At 43.7% G+C, this 25,923-nt stretch overlaps 1 protein-coding gene across 2 annotated transcripts; it reads right to left on the minus strand.

The window, feature by feature from the left end:
• Positions 1-15,308: 15,308 nt before the first annotated feature.
• Positions 15,309-18,209, minus strand: LOC121541149 (NXPE family member 3-like). Of its 2 annotated transcripts, XM_041850131.2 has the most exons (4): positions 17,957-18,209; positions 17,558-17,625; positions 16,692-16,898; positions 15,309-16,229 (listed from the first exon to the last, which is right to left on the minus strand). In XM_041850131.2, exons 1-4 carry the CDS (start codon positions 18,124-18,126, stop codon positions 15,697-15,699), a joined length of 978 nt encoding a protein of 325 aa, XP_041706065.1. In that variant the 5' UTR covers positions 18,127-18,209; the 3' UTR covers positions 15,309-15,696. The 2 variants fall into 2 exon arrangements, with proteins under 2 accessions (XP_041706065.1, XP_045063390.1); XM_045207455.1 differs by lacking the exon at positions 17,558-17,625 and having other exon boundaries at positions 17,957-18,031.
• Positions 18,210-25,923: the final 7,714 nt, after the last annotated feature.

Consider the following 25,923-nt stretch of genomic DNA (forward strand, 5'->3'; position numbering starts at 1 on the left):
ACGTCCCCTTTAAACTTTTCTTCTCATGTTCATGAGGCAATCAGATAAACAAGTGACATTTTATTTTTCTATGTATGCTTGTTAGAAAGGTATAAGTGTATGATCTTATTTATGCTACTCCTATTGACCATATACCTGGTTCAGTGTGAACAGCAGGCTCTTTCCCCAGCTGGTTCTCCATGAAACAGTGTGGTTAGCAGGCTCTTTCTCCAGCTGGTTCCCCCTGAAACAGTGTGGACAGCAGGCTTTTTCTCCAGCTGGTTCCCCCTGAAACAGTGTGGACAGCAGGCTCTTTCTCCAGCTGGTTCTCCCTGAAACAGTGTGGACAGCAGGCTCTGGTTCCCCCTGAAACAGTGTAGACAGCAGGCTCTGGTTCCCCCTGAAACAGTGTGGACAGCAGGCTCTGGTCCCTCCTGAAACAGTGTGGACTGCAGGCTCCTTTTCCAGCTGATTCTCCCTGAAACAGTGTAGGCCCAATTATATTTCAAAATTGATATATAATTCGCTAGCCTATACTTGTAACTTTGTAGGTGCATGTGCTGCACCAGAATCACTTGTTCGATTCTGTTTCATCATGGTTTAAATGATGTGCACAATTCCAGTCCATATAATACAGTACAATACAGTACAGTAATACAGTTCACACTCAAAATTATTAGCTAGTTTCATGTATATACCCAAGAGAGCATGTTGCTAGCTACAGCTATGGGCTTTTATGTTTTTTTATCGTGCGTAATGTCCAGTAGCCTATATCATATAGGTATTGGATAACGGCACAATCATTTGGGCTTTTTTAGGCTTGGGCTCATTAAATGTCATTAATGTAAGGCTCATAAAATGTATTTAATAAATGGCTCATCAGGCTCCGCTAGCATCAGGTTAGAATTTTCATGCTGATCTAAGCTCTAATCAAATCCAGACATAATTATATGCTTTTGAATGACACTTAAGATTTTGGCGGTAAATACCGGCTTACCAGGGAGAAAAGTGATTTATTCTCTGGATGGAACATTTCTAAAATACCCGGTAAATATTAAACCCTAGTCCCCACTAGCTGCCTGGGAAACATTCTACATCACCAGTTAAAAACACTGACATACTCTGCTTGCTCTCAACCTTATATATCAGACTAGATTGTTCTGCTTTTGTTGGACTTAAAATACAGTTACTGCATTCAAACACACCTCAAATGGTCTCAAATGGAAATTCATCATTCTATCAGCAATTTTCTTTAAGAACAAAACATTCTCTCTCCTCTCCCTTGCAGTGTCAGTAAGGCTATGCTCGTCTGGCTCTTGGGTCTTATCAGTGCAGGTGATGCGCAGCATGCCACTTCCCTATCCAGGGCTATGGGCAAAGAGATGGACCTCAGCCGGACCAGGCCGGGCCTGCAGAGCTAAAGAGCGCTGGCCCTTGTGTTGGCCCATTGTCCTGGGGGACCCTGTGAGCTCAGTCTCAGACACTGAAAGCTGACAGAGAACTGCGTTCAGCTGCTCTACCCTCACCTAAACAGAGGGAGAGTGCTGGGGTAAGTGCCACAGGAAGCTGAACATCAGAGTATTTGTTTGTTATTGTATATTTTTACCTTATATTCTCTCTTATACTTTTTATTTAGTACTTTTAGGGTGGGTGGGGGGGCCAGTTGAATTCAGTCTGCTGATTTGTGCACCAATTACAGTCCAGGTGAATTCAGTCTGCTGATTAGTCAAATATCTCTACTATTCGCAGCCTGTCCAGAAAAAGTATCATGGAGGACACCGAGTTTGTGAGAGATTAGCGTTTTGAGATGAGGACCCATGACAGCCCGTGACTAATGCGTTGGTCCCCTCCTTTAGGAAGAGGACTGGAATATCTAGAACGTGAAGATTTGGAGCAAGAGTCTTAAGTCTCCTGTTTTGAACAAACGTGTTGGACATTTAATTATGTCTCCAACTCATATCAATAGATAAGACCACTGAATATATTCTTAACCTCCTAACATTTTTAACAATCATGATCAAACAAATGGGTTGGCATTTCGCTTAACTGGGTTTTTCACCTGGCATGCTATTCACTGTTTAATGAGGCTGTAAATCACTCAGTAGGATGACAGATAGTGATCATTACATTTCTGGGAAATACCCACTGCAAACCTACGCTGGCTTTATAAAAAAAAAAATACTTAATTCAGTTCATTTTATTAAGGTATGCATTATATTATATATGTCATTAGAGGTTTAAAGAAGAAAACAAATGAGTTGCCTTTAAAAAATGTCAAGTTATAAGCCAACCAATACCCATTTCAGTTTATAAGATAATTAAACTGATATACTATTTACTCTATGATGTTATGATCGATTATATGTTTTGTTTACCGCCTGTGCAATCGTTAAGCACGACACTGAGTGAGTTTCACCTGCATTCCTTCTGGAATAGAAATAGGGCCGGAAATTAAAATCCCACTTGAGTTATCTTCTTAAAATATATTTGATGTAAATATCTGTTACCATTGCCTTATGCTCGGTTTCTATACTCAACAAACTTTCTCTTTCACAATACAATGTACAATGTGCTGTAAATTACTGAGTTTTTAAAAGATTGCTCATTCATAAAATCTATTTACAATGCCTTCAGAAAGTATTCACGCCCATTTACTTTTTCCACATTTTGTTGTGTTACAGCCTGAATTTAAAATGGATTAAATTGAGATTTTGTGTCACTGGCCTACACACAATACCCCATAATGCCGAAGTGGAATTATGTTTTTCAAAATGTATACAAATTAATTAAAAATGAAAAGTATTGACTTACCTTTTGTTATGGTAAGCCATCCTTACGCACACCTGGAAACTTTCATTACGCACACCTGCACCTCATTAGGCACACCTGGCCCTCCTCACGCAATCCTCTTCTGAATAAGGTGCGGAGTGCCAGCTTATTCCATCAGCTGGATGCTGATACTGTATGAAAGGTGAGGGCGTACTCCGCAGCGGTCTGGTCCTCCTGCTGTAGTTGGAGTAGGCACTCACCCCCCTCTCTGCCCTCCGGTGGATGATCGAAGACTCCTCTGAACAGAGCCATGAACCTCCCATAGGAACCCAGCTCCTCCTCTTCTCTCTCCCAGACGGCCCTAGCCCATTCCAACGACCACCCGGTCAACAGGGAAATATCCGTGGCAACCTTGGTGTACCTAATGAGGCGCAGGTGTGGAACTGGGGAGTTTTTCAAAAAAAAAACGGAATGGAGCTAAGCACAGGCAAAATCCTAGTTCAGTGTGCTTTCCACAAGACACTAGGACAATAATTCACCTTTCAGCAGGACAATAACCTAAAACACAAGGCCAAATCTATACTGGAGTTGCTTACCAAGAAGACAGTGAATTTTCTGGAGTGGCCGAGTTACAGTTTGGACTTAAATCTGCTTGAAAATCTATGGCAAGACTTGAAAATGGTTGTCTAACAATGATCAACAACCAATTTGACAGAGCTTGAAGAATTTCGAAAATAATAATAGGCAAATATTGTACAATCCAGATGTGCAAAGCTCTTAGAGACTTACCCAGGAAGACTCACAGCTGTAATCGCTGCCAAAGGTGATTCTAACATATATTGACTCAGGGGTATTAATACATATGTAAATGAAACATTTCTGTATTTCATTATCCCATATTTTTCAACAATTTCTAAAAACATTTTTTTGCTCTGTCATTATGAGGTAGATAGGTGAGAAAAACACAACAAAATGTGGAATAAGTCAAGGGGTATGAATACTTTATGAAAGCACTGTACAGACCTATTTGATAAGGCCAGTTCTAAAGGGTGACCGAATTCCTGTTTTGGCCTCGTTTTAGATTTGGTTCATTAAGAAATGCTAGCAGCCATGACTGAATTCTAACGTGAGTTGGTTTCAGTGTGTGGTTTTATGTGGATGTCTCTTGTGTGTGTTTGCAGGTGGGAAGAGTTCGACAAATTATTTAGCCAATTAGCTTCTCTGGAGATAGTTAGGGACCGTCAATAAATTACACAATGTAAATTAGGCACGTGGGCTACTAACAGCTTACTACACAACATACACTTAGTATTACTTTCTTAGCTACAGTATACATATCTCCCTGGCATATTACATCATTTATGCAGCAGCATACAATACGTTTTTGGACTCACCTTGTTGTGCTCACTTGAACAGAAAGGTGGCACGGCGGTCCTTCGTGGGCAAATTTTGTCATCAAAGATTAAGAGGCCGGATTTACAATTCCGAGTTGGATGACCATTCAAAACGTATTTTCCCAGTCGGAGCTCGTTTATTCCCGACTTCCCAGTTGCAACGCTTGCAGTTAGCCACTGTCACCGATTCCCTCCAAACCACTCATTGTTGACTTTGCGATTTCCAACTTGTTGTGTCATGTTTCTGTCCAATGGTCGATGAGCACCGATACATTTTATCTAAATTATAATTTATCTTCATATGACAAGGATTAAAAAGTATTTGCCAGTAGATTGTCGACTTGATTCATGATGATGACTGCTAGCTAAGATTTTGAAAGTAAGATGTTGACATGATCAGTCCAATCAAAGCTACTGTCCATATAACGTGATTTGACATCATTTTATCTGTGGCCAATGACCTTGAGCCTTCTTGGAAGGGCACTTCTAAGATAACTCTATGGCAGCAACCAAGGGGCTTGAATTTTCATTTTGGAGTTGCCTTACTCAAGCAAACAAAAAAGAGATCATGTTTGTATGCAGCTTTATTAACTCAACTCTATATTTTTTTACATTGTTTGCATACTGATATGTGACACGTATTAATGCCAAAATAACATGCAAAAAGTCTAAAAATGTGGGGCTCAAAACAGAATGACGGGTCACCACTGCACATATGCCATTTTCAAAACGAGAAGTAGATTTTTAGGGGCAGTCGCTATTTAAACCATCCCCCTTTCCCCTACCACGCTTGATTCCCCTTCTGTATCTGAAAGTACAGAATTGGTGTAAGAAATATGGTAGAAAATGCAATTACTGTACCTGAGGAATAGGTGGAGCTATTTTTTAAAATTTAATTTAACCTTATTTTGACAGGGAAGTCATATTGAGACCTAGGTCTCTTTCCCAAATGTGCCCTGTATAGTATATGGGCAGGTTTTGTAATGTTTTGTCACTCATTTTGTGGCACAGATCACTCTACATCGATCACTCTACACACAGCCAGAGACAGTAGACAGCATCATCGACCTTGCAAAAGAAACCTGCAACAGATTGGCTAGTGAAACGCACACTTTGCACTCTGATTGGACCAGCAAACTGTCAATCAACACAGGTCGGCGAGCTAGCGAACAGATTACGGATTTGCTGTAGCATGCAACTATAGCATCCAGTGTAGCGCAAACGTCAAATTGTAGGATGAGAGGATTGCCATAATAAATAAATATGCAGCTCCAAAAATTATTTGGAGGTCAAGAATATTAACTGTTTACTTTGCAAGCTCACCAACAATGGGGCATCAAGGAACAATGACTAACATAGGCCCACTGGTCTTTTGGTATGTCAAATATGCTTGAAATGGATCATTTAGTTATGAAGCTTGTATTTGGAATTTGTAGTTCAAATGAATTATTACTGTGGAGAAGACGCACTATGGGCGAGGCTCTTCACTTGGGCTCTCCAAACTTCCGCCAGTGGAGAGTGCTTTTTTCTCTTGTTGAAATGTTTGCTGTTGCTTTCACACATTTAAATACATGGGCCCTATGTGGTAAACCTATATTATATCTAATCAGAGGTGGGTAGAGTAGCCAAAAACTGTACTCAAGTAAAAGTACTGTTTCTTCAGAATAATATGACTCAAGTAAAAGTAAAAAGTAGTCATCCAAATAATTACTTGAGTAAGAGTAAAAAAGTACTTGGTGAAAAAACTACTCAAGTACTGAGTAACTGTTGAGTAACGTCTGATTTATTTTTTAACACAATACAACAATCAGACAGACAAAAATACAAAATAATCATCTTTAGGCAAATTATAGTTCATCCAATCAATAAAATAAATTAAAATAAGTTAAGATAAGCAGCATAAAGCATGTATGATGTGTCTTTACAATGGAGTTATACATTCATAGCTCTGCGCTTTCTAGCACAGCCATTACACAGTTAAGGGGATTAAACGCTTTGCTCAAAAGCACCTCAAAAGCAGTTGAGAGAGGAGCAGCTTCCCCCATCTAGACTCCCACAGACAGACAACAGATTTGGCAATATTCTAACCTTTAGGCTGACACTGGCCCTTTGACTGGTTGACTGGAGTCAACACTCCAGGAACTCTTTGGCACAGTAACATGAAAACCTTTTTATATTGAAGGCCCCACTGGGAGTGAGTGTGTGTGTGTGTGTGTGTGTGTGTGTGTGTGTGTGTGTGTGTGTGTGTGTCAAAACATGCAGAAACAAACTATTTCACCAAAGAATCACTCAGTGATGTCACTATTAAGCTTCAACAGTGGCTGGCTCTCAAGGTTCTTGCTGTGAAGCTGTGATCGTTTAGCAGTGAACAGGAGTCCTGCATGACTGAAAAGTCTCTCGCAGGCTGCAGATGCAGGAAGACCTGTGTTGACTTTGAGTGACAGCTTCTTGATGCGAGGAAAGGTGTGGAGTAGATCCATACCTGCAGGGGACAGACATGAAAGGTACCTCTCCAGCTCTCCTACTTGTGATTTTCCCAACTCCATGGATGCAAAGAAGTCGTCTTCATCAGAGAGGCCGCTGTTTGCGCTGGTGACATCATCCAAGTCGGTGTCGAGGTGATTTCTGATGTAGTCAAGGCCTGTGGGTTTTAGGGCAAGATAAATCGTTTTTCAAACGAATTAAGCCTGCACATTATTCTTACCCTTCTACTGTATAGGCTGTCAAGCTGCTGATGTTTGACATTAAAAGCTACCTGAGCTTCTAACTATATTGCCACCCTGTGGTTTGTCACTGACACACTATAATCCTAAATGACAGTAACATTATACAGAGTTATATAGGTCAATGTCTACTGGTTCACATTTGAATTGATAAACAAGTATATTTACCAGCATTTAAGATGTTCTCCTCTGTGGTCCAGGATGTTCTGAATCTTGGTAGGAGTATTGCTGCTGCAATCAGCTCAGGCTCTTTCATGATGTCTCCAAAACATTTCTGGATCCCTTGCTGCAGGGCGTGAACAAGAGGTGTACACATTTTGCAAGTTGACTCCAACCTCTTCAGCTTGTCCCACAACTGGTAAAGTGTTGGCAGCAGGAGGCCCATATGCACAGATGATTCCCCTTGGAGGATATTAAGGGCCATGGCAACAGGCTTCATCACAGCAGCATACTCGACCAAAAACCCAATTTCAGCTGGATTGAACCTATAAAAGATGTAACGATAAAAAAATTACTTATAGTTATTTCTGGTACAATGTCTTTATTATGCATTGTACATGTTAAATACACAAATAAATACAAATAAAATAAATTAGTTTAATTATTTCATTCAAGTCATCCACAATTGTCACACCACCATGCAAAGAAAACTTAGTTACTTGAGACAAGTGGATTCACCCATTAATCAGCAAGGCTTATTTATTTTTATTATTCTTTTAAAACAAAATATACATTTTGTCAACTTACATCTTTATCTTTAATGCTGTGCAGACATTGCGAATTGCTTGTTCTCCTTGCTCTCGGTGAATGTGCACAATCCTTTCTACAGCGAGGAACAGGGAGCTCCAGCGTGTCTGATTGGGTCGGAGAAACTGCAGCTTGCATTCACGTTCCACTGTTTCATGAGCCATGGTTGACCTGCTGGTTTTATTCCAAAGAGCATGACATTTTGCAAAAGCAGACCGAGACAGCCTCTTGTAGGTTTCATTTGCAGCTCCTCCTGCAGCAGTGGCATCAACTGTGGATATAAGATTGAGGAGATGGCATTCACACATTTGGTGCCTTGGAAGTTGGTACTCAAGGCCTATGTTGTCATCCAGAATAGCAGACACATCTTGATACTCCACCTCTGACTCACTCTGATCTTCTGTTGCATCATCAAGGGTGGAGTCACTCTCCTCTTGTACACTGATGGCTTCCTCCTCTTTCTCCTCACCATATAATCGAAAGGCCTTCAGGAAGTTTGAGCCACTGTCTGTTGTCATCCTGGTCACTTTTTCCCTGATGTGGTACTCAGAATGTATTTCCTCTAATGCAGCAGCAAGGACATCAAACGTGTGCGAGCCTTTGACAGGTCTACAAGCCAATGCAGCGGAGTGCCACTCCAGTGAGGTGTTGTCTATCCAGTGACAGGTGACACCTAAGTAGCTACGTTGTCTGGCAGACCAGCAGTCTGTTGTGGTAGCAACATAGCACACAGCTTTTTGATAATTATGCTCTTCTTGTGTTTTGCAGCTTCTTGTATTCTTGTGCATAACGTTTTCCTTGTCATTACTGTATGAGGTTGCAAGGTTTCTATCAAAGTCTTGAAGGATGGCGTCTCAACTACAGAAAATGGTTGGTTGGCCTCACATACAAAATTTAGCACCAGCTTGTCAAGCGTTGCTTGTGTTACCCGCCCTGGGGCAGCGAAGGCTGTAATTTTTGCATTTTTCACAAGAGTATCACTGGAAGAGGAGGACTTACGCTTTCTGTGGTTCTCTAGTAAGTCTGTGTACTTTGCCAGTTTGTTGGGGTGAACCCTCTGTGGATAGAAAAAAATCTGTGAGGCTACAGGGAGATCAAGACATTAAAAGATACTTATTATCACATCAAATGTGGATATATATATATATATATATATATATAGAGAGAGAGAGAGAGAGAGAAAAGTATGTATCCTAAAAGACAAACATTCGCCTATCCACAACAAAAAAATACGAATTTAGGAAACTTACCGCTACATGTTTCCTCAAGTTAGATGTTGAGTTCTTGAATGCTGAAATGTCCGTTTGTTTTGGTAGACACAGAAGACACCGCATAATGTAGCTGCTCTTTCGCACTTTTACTAAGGTAAACATGCTTTCAATATGAGGCCAGGGGTGCGGGTGTTCCTCCTCGTCTGTGTCTGCATTGCCGACGGCTAATTCTGACATTTTTGTGTTGCTACGACTGTAAAGCTAACCCGTCCCGCCGCTGAGATTGAGTATGGTAATGTGACGAGACTGCACAACTACGTTTGATTGGTGAAACACAGTCACGTGGTAGAGCCTTAGCGGAAGTCTCTCTCTCTCTGTCAAAATAAAACATTAAAATAAGGCGTATGCGGGGGGATAAAGACAATGACGCGTAGAATACCAAAGAGGTAAAAAGAAAAGTAACGACCTCATTGTAGCGGAGTAAGAGTACAGTTTCTTCTTCACAAATCTACTCAAGTAAAAGTAAAAAGTATAGTGATTTAAAACTACTCCTAAAAGTATAATTTTTTCAAAAATGTACTCAAGTAAATGTAACGTTGTAAATGTAACTCGTTACTACCCACCTCCGCATCTAATACTACAATAATTGCTAGCGTTTCATCATTCCATCCCCCTACCTACCGTTTATTGCAACATGTAGACATTTCTGTTTCATGTTTGATAGGCCTACGATACATTTTCTTTTAGTCAACCATTTCTTACCCTACTCTGAGTGGGCGCGTGTCACACTCTGGCTCTGGGGACTTTATATGTTGAGTCAGGGTGTGTAGATTCCGTGTGTTTATGTGCTGTGTTTGAGTGTCTAGTTGTTCTATGTCTATGTTGGCCAGAGTGGCTCCCAATCAGAGGCAACGAGTGTCAGCTGTTGTGGGTTGTCTCTGATTGGGAGCCATATTTAAACTGTATGTTTTCCCTTGGGTGTTGTGGGTTTTTGTTCCGTGTCGGTATTTGTTTACCGTGGACTTCATGAGTCGTGTTTTGTTTGGTATACTTTAACTAATTAAAGTCATGTTTGTTTCACACGCTGCGCCTTGGTCTACTCACTCATACGACGATCGTGACAGAAAAACCCACCGTAAAAGGACCAAGCAGCGTGTCCAGGAGCAGGCAGACTGGACATGGGAGGAAGCGCCAGGAAAGGAGATGGAGAGGCTGGCGATGGCCCAGGTGGGCAAAGTGTGGTCCTGGGAGGACATGCTCGGGGGCAAGGGACCTTGGGGTAGGATTAAGGCCCTGGCGAGAGAGGAGCAGCGAGGCGTCAGCAGTGCCATCGTCGGAGGGACGAGAGGCACCCCCAATAATTTTTTAGGGGGCACACGGCATGGGCGACTGGGCAGCAGGAGGCTGCCACAGGGCGAAATGGGAGACGAGGAGAGAAGGCCACCGGGTTACGGGAGCCATTGGCGAGAGGAGGAAGGAAGTTGTAGAGGCACGGCGAGAGGTACTGAGGTGTATTGCCAGTCCGGTCCGGCCCGTTCCTGATCCCCGTTTAAGGCCAGTGGTGTGTGTTCCCAGTACGGTCCGGCCTGTTCCTGCTCCACGCACCAAGCCTACGGTGTGCGTCGCCAGCCCAGTCCGGCCTGTCCCTGCTCCACGCACCAAGCCTACGGTGTGCGTCGACAGCCCAGCCCGGCCTGTCCCTGCTCCACGCACCAAGCCTACGGTGTGCGTCGCCAGCCCAGCCCGGCCTGTCCCTGCTCCACGCACCAAGCCTACGGTGTGCGTCGCCAGCCCAGCCCGGCCTGTCCCTGCTCCACGCACCAAGCCTACGGTGTGCGTCGACAGCCCAGCCCGGCCTGTTCCTGCTCCACGCACCAAGCCTACGGTGTGCGTCGCCAGCCCAGTCCGGCCTGTCCCTGCTCCACGCACCAAGCCTACGGTGTGCGTTGACAGCCCAGCCCGGCCTGTCCCTGCTCCACGCACCAAACCTACGGTGTGCGTCGCCAGCCCTGCCCGGCCTGTTCCTGCTCCACGCACCAAGCCTACGGTGTGCGTCGCCAGCCCTGTCCGGCCTGTCCCTGCTCCACGCACCAAGCCTACGGTGTGCGTCGCCAGCCCAGCCCGGCCTGTCCCTGCTCCACGCACCAAGCCTACGGTGTGCGTCGCCAGCCCAGCCCGGCCTGTTCCTGCTCCACGCACCAAGCCTACGGTGTGCGTCGCCAGCCCAGTCCGGCCTGTCCCTGCTCCACGCACCAAGCCTACGGTGTGCGTCGACAGCCCAGCCCGGCCTGTCCCTGCTCCACGCACCAAACCTACGGTGTGCGTCGCCAGCCCTGCCCGGCCTGTTCCTGCTCCACGCACCAAGCCTACGGTGTGCGTCGCCAGCCCAGCCCGGCCTGTCCCTGCTCCACGCACCAAGCCTACTGTGTGCGTCGCCAGCCCAGCCCGGCCTGTCCCTGCTCCACGCACCAAGCCTACGGTGTGCGTCGACAGCCCAGCCCGGCCTGTCCCTGCTCCACGCACCAAACCTACGGTGTGCGTCGCCAGCCCTGCCCGGCCTGTTCCTGCTCCACGCACCAAGCCTACGGTGTGCGTCGCCAGCCCTGTCCGGCCTGTCCCTGCTCCACGCACCAAGCCTACGGTGTGCGTCGTCAGCCCAGCCCGGCCTGTCCCTGCTCCACGCACCAAGCCTACGGGGTGCGTCGCCAGCCCTGTCCGGCCTGTCCCTGCTCCACGCACCAAGCCTACGGTGTGCGTCGTCAGCCTGGTCCAGCCCGTTCCTGCCACTCGCACCAAGCCAGGGGTGCGAGTGCGTCAGCCTGGTTCAGCCCGTTCCTGCTACTCGCACCAAGCCCGGGGTGCGAGTCGTCAGCCTGGTAAGACCGGGTCAGCTGCTCCACAACGGAGCGTAAGCAATCCGCTCCGTCAATGTCCAGTCCAGATCCAGCCAGCGGGGTCAGACCGGACCAGGGGCGCTACGGGGGAATTATGGAAGGGTGGTGGTCAAGCCCGGAGCCGGAGCCGCCTCCGAGGAGGAATGCCCACCCAGCCCTCCCCTGTTTGGGGTTTTGTTGAGGCGCGGTCGCAGTCCGCGCCTTTGGGGGGGTACTGTCACACTCTGGCTCTGGGGACTTTATATGTTGAGTCAGGGTGTGTAGATTCCGTGTGTTTATGTGCTGTGTTTGAGTGTCTAGTTGTTCTATGTCTATGTTGGCCAGAGTGGCTCCCAATCAGAGGCAACGAGTGTCAGCTGTTGTGGGTTGTCTCTGATTGGGAGCCATATTTAAACTGTATGTTTTCCCTTGGGTGTTGTGGGTTTTTGTTCCGTGTCGGTATTTGTTTACCGTGGACTTCACGAGTCGTGTTTTGTTTGGTATACTTTAACTAATTAAAGTCATGTTTGTTTCACACGCTGCGCCTTGGTCTACTCACTCATACGACGATCGTGACAGCGCGATGTTTATAGTGCACATGAACGTTCACAAACTCATGAGGTAGAAGTTCTGTTTATTTAATTAAATGTATATTTTCCTTCGTTCATATTTCCCGTGTTATGTCGGAGTTCCGTGTGTCTGTGTCCTATGTCTCTGTCATTTTGGTTGTGCATAATAGGAGCACGCGCGCCACAGTGCGCATAGAAATAGGCTACGTCGCCTGCCCTCCACGCTTTGGAGTCAGAACGTTGAATAACAGAAAATGATTGTTCCATGTATGCATGGTGATGAAATATCATTAAGTCTAATTAAGACGAATGTACCAATGTAACAATAGATGTAGAACCAGAACAATGGATGTAGAACATTGTAGAGCCAGTGTATTGGTTGTAATTGCCAATTGGGTAATTGTATGGTCCTGGGAGCCAATTGCTTATATTACTGTATGTAGGCCTATCCGTTTAAGCTCATGTTACACAGATTCGATTTGGGAGGCTGTACAGTCTTGCCCTCTACCTGTGTCCGTTCAGATAGGACAGGTTAAGCCTGATACAGAGGCTATTTCTTTTTGGCTATTACCCGTATATATTTGGTAAATCTACTTGGATATTTTGTATGCTATGGCGCTTTCACAATTGGATCACCAAGACCTGTAAATAAATCTACACTCTGAGCATGTCAACCTGCCTTGCCTTCTGCTGATTTCATGCCCTTACGGCTACAAGGTCCCTATTTTACAATTACATAGGCTAGTCAAAATGTGTTCTAGACCAAAAAATGAAAAGGGCTGTCTGGTAGCCTCAATAAATAGACAAAGATTTGTAGTTGAACAAGTCGTTGCATGTATAGATTTTTTTTTTTACTTGAATTGAAAACTTGTGACTCGACTGACTTGTCTACTTGGGACTTGACTTGAGACTCGGACCTTGTGACGTGAGACTTTCTTGTGACTCGAATAACAGTGACTTAGTCCCACCTCTGGTCTAAAGCATTGACAAAATCATTAACAACTATTGCCAAATTACAAATTACTTTGTGGATGTGTTAACTAGTGATGACCAGGCTTCTGCGATTGTTTTGAGACTGGGCCATTAAGGCATGTGATAATGGTATTCCAAAGTTTCACACAGAAAGTGCACAGTGTCTAGAATGCTTATATATTGTACCAGTCAAACGTTCGGACACACCTACTCATTCAAGGGTTTTTCTTAATTTTTTACTATTTTCTACATTGTAGAATAATAGTGAAGACATCAAAACTATGAAATAACAAACATGGAATCATGTAGTTACCAAAAAAGTGTTAAACAAATCAAAATATATTTTATATTTGAGATTCTTCAAAGGAGCCACCCTTTGCCTTGATGACAGCTTTGCACACTCTTGGCATTCCCTCAACCAGTTTCATAAGTAATGCTTTTCCAACAGCATTGAAGGAGTTCCCACATATGCTGAGCACTTGTTGGCTGCTTTTCCATCACTCTGCAGTTCAACTCATCCCAAACCATCTCAATTGGGTTGATGTCGGGTGATTGTGGATGCCAGGTCATCTGATGCAGCACTCCATCACTCTCCTTGGTCAAATAGCCCTTACACAGCCTGGAGGTGTTTTTTCGGTCATTGTCCTGTTGAAAAACAAATAATAGTCCCACTAAGCCCAAACCAGATGGGATGGCGTATCGCTGCAGAATGTTGTGGTAGCAATGCTGGTTAGTGTGCCTTGAATTCTAAATAAATCACAGACAGTGTTACCAGCAAAGCACCATCACACCTCCTCCTTCCTGCTTCACGGTGGGAACCACACATGCGGAGATCATCAGTTCACCTACTCTGCGTCTCACAAAGACACGGCAGTTGGAACCAAAAATCTCAAATTTGGACTCATCAGACCAAAGGACAGATTTCCACCGGTCTAATGTCAATTGCTCATCTTTCTTGGCCCAAGCAAGTCTCTTCTTCTTATTGGTGTCCTTTAGTAGTGGTTTCTTTGCAGCAATTCGACCATGAAGGCCAGATTCACCCAGTCTCCTCTGAACAGTTGATGTTGAGATGTGTCTGTTACTTGAACTCTGTGAAGAATTTATTTGGGCTGCAATCTGAGGTGCATTTAACTCTAATGAACTTATCCTCTGCAGCAGAGGTAACTCTGGGTCTTCCTTTCCTGTGGCGGTCCTCATGAGAACCAGTTTCATCATAGCGCTTGATGGTTTTTGCGACTACACTTGAAGAAACTTTCAAAGTTCTTGACATTTTCCGTATTGACTGACTGTCTTAAAGTCTTAAAGTAATGATGGACTGTCGTATCCCTTTGCTTATTCGAGCTGTTCTTGCCATAATATAGACTTGGTCTTTACCAAATAGGGATATCTTCTGTATACCTCCCCTACCTTGTCACAACACAACTGATTGGCTCAAACGCATTAAGAAGGAAATAAATTCCACAAATTAACTTTTAACAAGGCACATCATTCAAGGTGACTACCTCATGAAGCTGGTTGAGAGAATGCCAAGAGAGTGCAAAGCTGTCATCAAGGCAAAGGGTGGCTACTTTGAAGAATCTCAAATATAAAATATATTTCGATTGGTTTAACACTTTTTTGGTTACTACATGATTCCATATGTGTTATTTCATAGTTTTGATGTCTTCACTATTCTACAATGTAGAAAATAGTACAAATAAAGAAAAAACCTTGAACGAGTAGGGGTGTCCAAACTTTTGACTGGTACTGTATATATATATATATATATATATATATATATATATATATATATATATATATATATATATATATATAATTTATATATACACACACATAGGTTTTTTTTCTCCAGTTTTCATATTGAGTATTTCCAAGATATTACACATTTCATGATTTACAATCAGATTACTTCGTACAGTTACATTCATTTAGATGGGTCAGAGGGGCATGTACATTCAAGATCATGGACATTTTTACATTGCTCAAATGCAGTGCTTCTCAGTCCTGGTCCCGGGGACCCAAAGGGGCGCACACTCCCACCCCTGCCCCCTCCCACCCCCACCCACTCACACCCAACCCAAACGAGAGGCTCCTTGATGAGTTGAATAAAGTGTGAGAGAGAATGCGCACTAGCAAAAGCGATTGCACCCTGCATTGCCCTGGGCAAGATTAAACCAGTAGGTGATGGCTCAAAAAGGGCTACCAGATGGCACACTTCTACATTGACTGCAAACATCATAGAATGTTGTTAATTAATGCATATAAAAATAAAATAAAATAAAACATATGACAATTTGCTCTAAAACAGCCCACAAGTTCTATAAATGAATCATTGCTTAACTATATTTTATGCATGACAGAAGAATCAGTGCAGAGCTGAAAGCAGGCAATAGTTTGACAACCACCATGTTCTATGCAGTTGATTTTACAGACAATCCCTTTTGAATGCTTCTCTTTTCTCACTGTGGACAAACAAAGGACAGGAAGAGGTCCACTTCATTTTGGATCACCACGGGGGGCGGGTGAATGTTATCCGGAGAATAGTGGCAGGAGGTCATCTGCCAAACGTCAATACGGACCACGGGCAAGTCCCTGAATATTTCCTTTAGAGCCATGTCGAGCTGCCAGGCGAGCCAGTCGCTGCCGTACACATCCTTGTAGCCCGTGTTGGCTGATTTGATCACTACCAGAGTAGTGGGAGATCGTCTTAGCAGCGACGCCACAGCCCTACGGATGACGACCAGACGGTGTGCATACATAGCCAGTGGGTACGTGGTGAAATGAGCCCAGATGGTGAAGACGACTACAGAGTGTGCACCCCCTGCCAGACCCTCCACCTCCCTGGCGATGTAGTGGAGGTCAGCCCAGGGGGTCTTGCTCGTCCGTATAGGTATCCCATGGGCCCGCCAGATGATACGGGTGTTGGACTGGGTGTCGACTGCCTCAAAGGGGCCCGATTTGCTTGATGTGTGAAGGTTCAGGCGTTTCAGTGCTGCAGAAAGATCACATTGGGTACAAATCCTGCAGTCAATTTTGATACTTCAACCATCATTACCATTAAAAGGGAAATGCAAAAAATATCCCCCACAAAAATGTATTTTCAATTAAATTCCAAAGATTTACATTTTTGTTACAATTCCAATTGAAACAGTCTAATTCCAAGAAAATTCCATTGATATGATCAATTGAATCAATAGATTGTTACAATTCGAATTGATTTCCAAGTAAATTCACTGCTTCATGAGTGAATGAAAAAATTGAATTGGAATTTCAATGTAAAATGGAATTCAACCCAACACATTTTCAGGTGTTTCCCAACACCCACAAAATGGTGGCAGCTACCTGCAAGAATGTTTCCAATCTTGGGGTGTACGGCCAATGAGGCCACCCAAAGTAATACATAACCACATATATGAGTATCTTAACACTGAAAGGATTACAGACTATATCTTACTTGGCAAAGTTTTCTCCAGGTACTCCAACCATTGACGGAGAGTGGAGTCACCCATCATAAGGATCTGTTTGTCCTTCAGGCATCCAGATATCAGTTTAGCTGAGGGAAATGATTTTGAGTCACACACCATGGACGTCCAGCGATCCTGGAGGTAGAATCCAGACGGTACTGGGGTGTGCAAACCAGGACGGCATTTTGTGTTTGGACCTAGAGAGAGAGAAATCATTGTTAGATCATCTGAGCCGAATCTGCATCGCTAGCATGAAATAAAATGTTATTTTCACGTGCCGAATACCGTGAAATGCTTACTTACAAGCCCTTAACCAACAATGCATTAAAAAGTTAAGAAAATATTTACTAAATAAAATAAAGTAAAAAATAAAATATACAGGGGGTACCGAGTCAATGTATGGGGGTACAGGTTAGTCGAGGTAGAGGACGCTGAGTTGTGATAATCACACCAGTTTGCAAGTTGATAACAAGCCAGGTTTAAACCAGATAACAAAGGATATGACTTGTTTAAAGATTGTGACTTATGTAGGTAGCAAGGTACTGCTGTATTCTGTGTAGTGGTATTACAGTAACCCAAGGTACTGCTGTATTCTGTGTAGTGGTATTACAGTAACCCAAGGTACTGCTGTATTCTGTGTAGTGGTATTACAGTAACCCAAGGTACTGCTGTATTCTGTGTAATGGTATTACAGTAACCCAAGGTACTGCTATATTCTGTGTAGTGGTATTACAGTAACCCAAGGTACTGCTGTATTCTGTGTAGTGGTATTACAGTAACCCAAGGTACTGCTGTATTCTGTGTAATGGTATTACAGTAACAGGAGGGAAAGGAGGAATATGTTGTAGGGACTTACGGGTTTCATTGCCCTGTTGCTGGACATGTACAACTGAATTATCATATGGTACAATAATGTTTGTGAATCTGCAAAAAATGAAATATTATTTGAGTGTGAAGAACAACAATCAATAATTAGGAGACACTACCATTAAGTAATGGAACAGGATGCAGTGCAGTCATGGTTTGTACACATTTCTGCTAACATTGGGTCTACAGCAATTTACTTTATTTTCCTGAACAGAATGAATTGTCAATTCACCAATGTTATGTGAGTTCCTCTTTCCCCAACATAAAATATTTTCAAATAATAGGATAGGATTGTGTTTGGATAACAAGAGGGGCCACATTAAATCAGATGGTGGGTAAACAATGACCCCCAAGCTGCATATTTGACACCCGATTGAAAGATATCTACCTCTTAAGAAGAGTTGTCTCCAACTTGGAGAGTACTGCCTGGTAACCACCCATGCTATGGTAGGTCAAAGCATGGCAGGGCAGGGAAGATGGCCGACGACAGAACCAGGACTCTCCGGTGACTGGCTCTCTGTACTCTGTTCCCCACCAGCCTAGGACTTCTCTGGGCATTGCACATCAATGTTTCCTGCATGCCACCATCCTCAAAGTAGCCTTGGAAGTAGACCTTATCTGGGTCCTGTTCCCTTTGCCTGCACAGTACCTGCACGGCCTCACTGGAGTGCACTAGGCGGATGGACACCTTGGCAGGTCCGGGCCAAAGCAGGGCCAGGCGGGCAGTGTAGGTGCCATTAAAGTGGTCTGTTACAGCTCCATAAGTACTGGCCTTAAGTTCTGCGTTAAACAACTTGGCCTGAAAAAAGTCCCCTCCATAGGTTTTGATCCTGTTTTTAGTATCTCTAGCTATCAAAATCACATCTATAAACCCTCCAACTGTGTGGTTTGAATTGGGGTTGACAACAGAGAATGAGCACTTAGTGGGGTTTGTGGCCTCATCTGTGGATAAGAGGTCAACAGGCGGTAATGACCATTGTAGCTTTGTGACCAGAGATTCCCATTCCTCTTTACTTATTAAGGAGTCATTGGTTGGCGTAAATGTCCTGTTGGTGATTCCATTACAAATATCAACATGTGGAGTTTGAGTGGTAATATATGGGGTATGAGTGGTAACATATGGAGTATCAGTGGTAAAGGTAGTGTGGTTGATTTTAAGGTAATGTGAAAGAATATTCAATTGGCAATGGTTGTCTCGACACACCTGAAATAGAAAGACATGGTAGCCCTTATTACATTTAAAATATGATCTCATGAACTCTGCTATATTTGATGTTTGTCCAAAAGATGCAAATGTTGAACTGCATGCTCAACGATCCTCTTGTGGACAAAATACCGCCACTGCTAAATTGCCTCCCGGTGTATAATTTCATCTTGGAGAAACATTGAATGTAGCAGTGTAAAGCTGGGGACCAGGCTGTCAAGTTAACAAGTAACTCTTTGAATGATCAATAACTAATAATTCCATGAATCATTATTTTGACCAAAACCTGAGCAATTAAAAGTAATCTGACTGAACAAAGGCAAATTAAAATGGGATTTTAAATTAGATTAGACCTTAATGGAGCCTAAGCTTTTTAATGATTTCAAGCATCTTACAGTACTTGTATTTATATGTCTTATAATCTTTTATAAGGTCAAGAATATAAAAAGCGCTTTAGAACTTACTGATAAAAACAAAATGGTGATCGTTACCACCATAACCAATATCTGTAGCCGCAGTCTTCCCATTCTCAATCTGTTGGTAAATCAGAAGGTAAAAGATTATCAAAATTTGAACAGACAGGAAAGGCTGCTCTCCTAATCTTGAATATGATGGACAGGAAAATGTCAAAATTAGAGCCATATACATAACTTACTTTTGGACAGTTTTACTTTTTATGAGTTCCTGTGACATTTTTTGTGCAGGGCCCCAGTATTGACTAACTAACAATACTACTGGAAATATGTTTTCATTCTCTTAATGTAAGGGATCGGGAGTTGGCTGGGTCTAGACAGAGTCTGACACTTCCCCGATCTACAGAGAGGGGGAGTCATCAGACTCGATCTGGTTCACCTGAGTTATAATATAATATAATATAATATAATATGCCATTTAGCAGACGCTTTTATCCAAAGCGACTTACAGTCATGCGTGCATACATTTTTGTGTATGGGTGGTCCCGGGGATCGAACCCACTACCTTGGCGTTACAAGCGCCGTGCTCTACCAGCTGCGCTACAGAGGACCACAGAGTTCTGAGCACACCTGTCAGTAATTAGTGTAGGATTTAAGGTGTGCTCAGAAGCTCAGTCGGCGCGAGGTATTGTTCCATTGTGACTTGCTAAGCGTTTTGTTCCGAGAGAGAGAGAGAGTTTGTTGTTTTTGATTACCCGTGTATCCGACCTGTGCCTTGTTGTTTGACTCCCCAAATAGCTTAATCCTCTGCTTGTTTATCCCAGTGATTACCGTACTCTGACCCTGTGCCTGTGCCCTCGACTACGACTCCGCCCGCTCCCTTGGAACCTCTGCCTGTCTCTGCCTGGCCCGGTTTTGACCACAGCCCGCCCGACCACGATTTAGCTATTCCCTTGTCTGTACTCTAATAAAGCATCGCTATTCTGCGATTGGATCTTACCACTCTGTACGAGTATTCATTACACTTAAGGGTTCTTGCAGGTTTGTTTTGTTTGTGAAAATAATATTTCCTAATAGTGGGGTGGCTAAGCAAATGCATTGTTCAGTTTGTGATAAAAGCACCAAATTTGGCACATAGGTAGGTTTAAAAAAGTAGACAACATTAAAAAAATGGCAGCAAATCCATCATAATTATTAGTGTGGTGATTAAATCATTCACTTTTTGATAAAAGTAACAGTTTTGACAAATAGGTTGATTTATGTACTCAATAGATTTAGTGCAAAATAAGACAAAAAAGTTTCAAGGGTTTGAGTGAGAGGTCTCCAGGACTCACGGGTGTTTGGCTTGCTTGTATGATATCAAAGCAGTAATTATTATAATCCGCAACATCTCATCTTTCAAAATACAAACTCCTCTTAATTTACAGCATTTCCCTCCTTCAGAAAACCAACATTTGCAAAAGTTGCTCAATTAGCATGAGGGATGGGGGCAACTTCTCGTTGCGCAAGGTACTCAAGTTCAGAACGGCTGTCTGTCAAAACCCATACAGCGCTGTGAAGCGCAGAGCCAGAGCGCTGACATCATGTATAGCATGTTACTGTACAGCCACTGCATTCCAATTTAGGCATTTATCAATGTCATTCATAAACATGATACCTTCCTTATACATCTTTCCAAGAAAATTGGTCTTTCCTCTATCAGTACACTGGAGTTTAGCCATATTAGTTTCTGTAATATTTGTTCAGCCTCTTCTGGAGGATGAAATTGGAAGGAGAAAGGAGGATCCTTTAAACAGGGTTCCATTATCAATCCACCAGAAATTGTTAGTTTTAATCTGCATAACGGCAAAAAGCACCCTTTTAAACATTGGATGTGCCTCTTTTAGTAAGCTAATGGAAAGCCAGTTTGGAATTACTGTACAGTTGAAGTCGGAAGTTTACATACACTTAGGTTGGAGTTATTAAAACTCGTTTTTCAACCACTCCACAAATTTCTTGTTAACAAACTATAGTTTTGGAGAGTCGGTTAGGACATCTACTTTGTGCATGACACAAGTAATTTTTCCAACAATTGTTTACAGACAGATTATTTCACTTATAATTAACTGTATCATAATTCCAGTGGGTCAGAAGTTTACATACACAAAGTTAACTGTGCCTTTAAACAGCTTGGAAAATTCCAGAAAATGATGTCATGGCTTTAGAAGCTTCTGATAGGCTAATTGATATAATTTGAGTCAATTGGAGGTGTACCTGTGGACGTATTTCAAGGCCTACCTTCAAACTCAGTGCCTCTTTGCTTGACATCATGGGAAAATCTAAAGAAATCAGCCAAGACATCAGAAAAATAATTGTAGACCTCCACAAGTCTGGTTCATCCTTGGGAGACATTTCCAAATGCCTGAAGGTACCACGTTTATCTGTACAAACAATAGTACGCAAGAATAAACACCATGGGATCACGCAGCCGTCATACCGCTCAGGAAGGAGACGTGTTCTGTCTCCTAGAGCTGAACATACTTTGGTGCGAAAAGTGCAAATCAATCCCAGAACAACAGCAAAGGATCTTGTGAAGATGCTGGAGGAAACAGGTACAAAAGTATCTATATCCAGAGTAAAACGAGTCCTATATCGACATAACCTGAAAGGCCGCTCAGCAAGGAAGAAGCCACTGCTCCAAAACCGCCATAAAAAACCCAGACTACGGTTTGCAACTGCACATGGGGACAAAGATCGTACTTTTTGGAGAAATGTCCTCTGGTCTGATTAAACAAAAATAGAACTGTTTGGCCATAATGACCATCGTTATGATTGGAGGAAAAAGGGGTTGCTAGCAAGCCGAAGAACACCATCCCATCCGTGAAGCATGGGGGTGGCAGCATCATGCTGTGGGGGTGCTTTTCTGCAGGAGGGACTGGTACACTTCACAAAATAGATGGCATCATGAGGAAGGAAAATTATGTGGATATATTGAAGCAACATCTCAAGACAAGAGTCAGGAAGTTAAAGCTTGGTCGCAAATGGGTCTTCCAAATGGACAATGACCCCAAGCATACTTCCAAAGTTGTGGCAAAATGGCTTAAGGACAACAAAGTCAAGGTATTGGAGTGGCCATCACAAAGCCCTGACCTCAATCCTATAGAACATTTGTGGGCAGAACTGAAAAAGTGTGTGCGAGCAAGGAGGCATACAAATCTGACTCAGTTACACCAGCTCTGTCAGGAGGAATGGGCCAAAATTCACCCAACTTATTGTGGGAAGCTTGTGGAAGGCTACCTGAAACGTTTGACCCAAGTTATACAATTTAAAGGCAATGCTACCAAATACTAATTGAGTGTGTGTAAACTTCTGACCCACTGGGAATGTGATGAAAGAAATAAAAGCTAAAATAAATAATTCTCTCTACTATTATTCTGACATTTCACATTCTTAAAATAAAGTGGTGATCCTAACTGACCTAAAACAGGGAATTTGTACTAGGATTAAATGTCAGGAATTGTGAAAAACTGAGTTTAAATGTATTTGGCTAAGGTGTATGTAAACCTCCGACTTCAACTGTATAAATACTTTTGTTACAATGGAGGCTTTAAGTGAGAGGTTAATGCTTTAATGTTTGATAGTTTTGACGCTCTAAACGCATTGTTATATAAATATGCCCATTTAACTTTGTCTGGTTTGCCAATCCAGATTAAATGAAAAAAACAAATTCTCACATGACTTGGAAAAAATATGATCCTGGAGTTGGTAAAGCCATGAATAGATATGTAAACTACTAGGGAATTAATCAGGGTAATTTTCCCGTAGATGGACAGGTGTTTCCCTCTCCAAGGTTTCAAGATCCTACCGTATCTATTTGACTAAGTTCCTATCAAAGTTAATAGTTGCAAGATCGTTAGACTTTTCCGGGATGTACACCAAGCACAACAACTTCACCATCCGCCTATTTAACTAGGAGACCACATGGCAATTTAAAGTTTGTATCTTTTAGCTACCCAATCTGTAAAATAGTACACTTATTACAGTTGAGTTTTAGTCAAGAGAAACTGGAAAAATATCCAGGTCCTCAATCAGGCCCTTCAAGGTTGAAGATTGAGGACTCAAGAGAGAACTTGCATATGGCATACATTAATTTTTTTATCTCTAACTGATAGATTCATTATTAATGACTAATTATTACACCCTGAAACTGTGTATAATGTGTTAGAAATGTGTGAGTGTAGGACCAGTAAAGACGATTAGTTACCGAAGTGTAACTCCAGTTCTATGAGTGGAGCGGAGCCCCATAGGGGAGCTCTGCTCCTAGTGGTTTACCCTCTGCCCTAAGGCAGCAGCAGCCTGAGACAAAATTATGCACACACCTACAGCCAATAGGAGTACAGGTGTCCCTATAAGAGGGGATGCCTCCCCTCACTCAGCCTCCCGAGACATTTTTCTTCAGCGAGACTAGAGAGGGTCGGCAGGGCCTTAAGTCCTATGGGGCTCCGCTCCACTCATAGAACTGGAGTTACACTCCGGTAACTAATCGTTCTATATCGTGGAGCTCCGCCCCCATGGGGAGCTCTGCTCCTAGTGGTTTAAGGCGGAGCGTAGCGCTCCAAAATGTACTCCCTGCCGAGCCTAACACTTCCCATCGAAACGAGAAAGTCAGGCCTAGCAATGGCTGCAACCGAGTCCCGCAGTACTGCAACTAAAAACCCCTACGGGCGTCACAATATACCGCGTCATCGGTTAAAGACCCGCCCCACCTAGTCCAATGGCAATGCCAATGACTAGTGGGCAGATCACCAGAATAGAAGCCATACTAATCTGTACTAGCAGATAGGTATGCCTCAATATCCTGTGAAAACACTACCGACCACTAATGGAATGACACCAAGTGTCACTCTACATTGTAAACGCGGTAGACCGCCTCACTCACTCAATGGAATCCCAGAGATTAGTGGGCAGGAACAAAAACATGAGTCATACTAACTGAACAAGCAGATAGATGACCTCACATTCTGTTAATCAACGCATGCCTCTACTGTACTGACCCTGTCAGTCAGGATTCATGCCACAAAATATGTTTTCCCATCCAAAGCGGACCTAATGGAAACCCTGTCCATAGTCCTGCTTTTCCCTCTCTTCCTAGCTCAAAATCTCCCTTCAGCTATGCTGAGTACAGACCGAGCCAAAGAGTTAGAAAACACATTTGTCAAAAAACACGTCTTCCTAACCAAAGCGGACCTGATGGAAACCTATGTCCACAGTCCTGCTTCTCCTCTCTTTCTTGCTCAAGATCTCCCTTCAGCCACGCTGAGTACAGATCGAGCCAGAGAATTAGAAGACATATCCAAGAGATAGAAACGGATAAATGGAGACGGCGTCGACCAGGATGCTGCTCTACAGATATCCTCTACTCCTGTTCCTCTGAAAAGGTCAGTAGAAGCCGCTACTCCACGAGTGGAGTGAACTCTGATACCCTGAGGCAATTGCCGCCCCGCTGCCTCATAAGCTGTCTCAATGCCTTCACAAAGCCAATGAGACAACCTCTGTTTTGAAAGTTGTCTGCCTAGTGCAGCCGCACCGTGACACACAAACAACTGAGGCGATGACCTAATCGCTGCTGTGCGCTCGACGTAACACGCCAAAGCGCATACCGGGCACAGGCGATGGAGCTTTTCCTCACTCCTCTCTCTATGAGGAGGAGGAGAAAAAGCCCACAGCTCCACGGTCTGTGACCTATATGAACTCTTAATAACCTTCGGCACAAATGCCAGGTTAGGACGTAACACTGCTCTGCTCAGGTCACCATTGATGGCCAAGCAGTCAGGTCTCGTCGAAAGAGCACACAAATCACTGACCCGCTTGGCTGTAGTCAAAGCGAGCAACAGTGCTGTCTTTATAGACAGCATCTTGAGGGGTATTTGATTCAATGGCTCGAACGGCGACTTACATAGCGCTTCGAGTACCAAAGCCAAATCCCACTGAGGAAGCGTGACTCTAAGTGTTGGCCTAAGTCGCCGCGTTCCTAATAGGAAGCGTTTCACTAGAGGGTGGCTAAAGACATTGTCTCTGCCAAAACCCTCATGACAAGCTGAAATCGCTGCTGCAAACACTCTAATCGTGGCAGGCGATTTTTGCTTATCAAACATGAGCTGTAGAAAAGAGAGAATACTCTCCACCTGACAGCTCATGGGGTCTACACCCTGTGTGACGCACCATCGTGAAAACACGTTCCATCTGCTGGCATACATCTTAGAAGTGGAACTGGCACGTGAACCCTGTATGGTCCTGATCACTGCATCAGATAACCCACGGCGCTCTAGCCTGTCCCTCTCAGCAGCCAGGCCTTCAGTGGTTGGCCGATTATGGGCAATTTCCCTATCGTGCCAGCCGCCTGAGACAACGCGTCCCGTCGATGTGGAATTGGCCAAGGTGGCGCAATCAACATCTGACTCATCTCCGCAAACCACGGAGCCCCGGGCGATCGGGCGCTATCAGTATCACTGACAGCCCCCTGACCTCACCCTGGCTAGCAGTGGGAGAATGCAGGACAGCGGAGGGAATGCATACAGGAGAACTCTCGGCCACGGTTGGTGCGCAAAGGCGTCCCTTCCCAGTGGCGGTTCGTCCTGTTCCCTCAGAGAGAACCACAGAGGACATTGCTGCGTTCACGCGTGACGCGAATAGGTCCACCTCGGCTCTCCCGAATTGTTCCCAAATCTGGAGAACAATGTCTGGATGCAGACACCACTC

This window comes from Coregonus clupeaformis, chromosome 3 (assembly GCF_020615455.1).
Source record: "Coregonus clupeaformis isolate EN_2021a chromosome 3, ASM2061545v1, whole genome shotgun sequence".
NCBI classification, from domain to species: Eukaryota; Metazoa; Chordata; class Actinopteri; order Salmoniformes; family Salmonidae; genus Coregonus; species Coregonus clupeaformis.

Excerpts from the sequence above, each read along its gene's own strand:
- LOC121541149 (XM_041850131.2), bottom strand. The coding sequence starts at position 18,126 with ATGCCCAGAGAAGTCCTAGGCTGGTGGGGAACAGAGTACAGAGAGCCA. Across the intron at positions 17,626-17,956 it reads GAGACAACTCTTCTTAAGAG|ATTCACAAACATTATTGTAC; the intron begins GTAGATATCTTT and ends CATTTTTTGCAG. Across the intron at positions 16,899-17,557 it reads GCAACAGGGCAATGAAACCC|GTCCAAACACAAAATGCCGT; the intron begins GTAAGTCCCTAC and ends CTCTCTCTCTAG.